This window comes from Geospiza fortis, unplaced genomic scaffold (assembly GCF_000277835.1).
Source record: "Geospiza fortis unplaced genomic scaffold, GeoFor_1.0 scaffold145, whole genome shotgun sequence".
In the NCBI taxonomy this organism is placed as follows: domain Eukaryota; kingdom Metazoa; phylum Chordata; class Aves; order Passeriformes; family Thraupidae; genus Geospiza; species Geospiza fortis.
Genome location: NW_005054362.1, coordinates 3,831,673 through 3,832,585, shown reverse-complemented (window position 1 = coordinate 3,832,585; position 913 = coordinate 3,831,673). Strand labels below are relative to the sequence as shown.

General features: G+C 49.6%; 1 protein-coding gene across 1 annotated transcript in view; it reads right to left on the bottom strand.

The window, feature by feature from the left end:
- FICD (FIC domain containing) overlaps positions 1-159 on the bottom strand; it is a 5,764-nt gene extending 5,605 nt beyond the window's left edge. Inside the window, exon 1 of the mRNA XM_031059448.1 lies at positions 143-159. Coding sequence (XP_030915308.1) covers positions 143-159 — 17 coding nt within the window. The remainder of the gene's footprint in view (positions 1-142) is intronic.
- Between the last annotated feature and the right edge of the window lie 754 nt (positions 160-913).

The following is a 913-nucleotide window of genomic DNA, read 5'->3' as shown; positions in this document are numbered from 1 at the left end:
GGAGGGTGAGGATTGGCGAGTGCGCACGTCAATCACGCGGCACGTAGCCAATGAAAAAGGAGGATTGGGAGTGGGCGGGCGCGGTTGCCATATTAGGGCATGGCGTTGTGTTGCTAGGCGATGGGAGCGCGGCGGGGCTCACAAAGGGTTAAATTCCATTGCCTTCAATTTCTGGCCATTTCCATGGAAAATCACCTCGTTCTGTTGATACAGAGCTCCCGTCGCCTCTCCGTGGCCCTTCTGGATATTTCGCTCTCTATTTTTGGCCTTAAGCAGCAGCTGTTCCGCACCTGTGCCTCTCCCTCCGCTGGAGGCCAGGAGTGGGGAGAGACTGGGAAAAAGTTGAGGGAAAAGAGAATGTTTTAAGTAATTGCAGGTAACTCCCGCAGAATCACCGTCTAGCAAGGTGATAAGGTGGTTTTCTACCAGATGGAGATCATCAGCAGGAGGGAAAAATAGCCTGGTTTGTCAGAAATGGATTCAAGGTATTTAAACTGTGTTCCAGAGGAAGCTGAGGGGAGATCTCCGCAGATGTGCCAAACAGATCCCATTCCCATTAGGGGAATTTGCGTTTGCAGCAGAGTTCCAGAGGGATCCTGGGAGCTTTGGCGTGGGGCTGGGGATTCTAGTGTTCCTCCTTCTGCCGTTTTACCTTGATTTAATTCGCCTGTGCAGGGTTTGAGCACAGCAATAAATGCATCATGTCTCTTTTTCTTCAACCATCCAGCCTTTGTTCAGTCCCCCTGTTGCTGTCTTCTGTCACTTCAGACTGTTGAGTCTCTGTTCTGCCAGGAAAACTGAAGCAAGTAGTTCATGGACAGGTTCTTAGCAAGACTCTCCTCTACACTATTTATCTGTGTTATTCCACACACAGTTCTGTTTTTCTTCTCTACCCTATTCTTTTGCTCTCCAC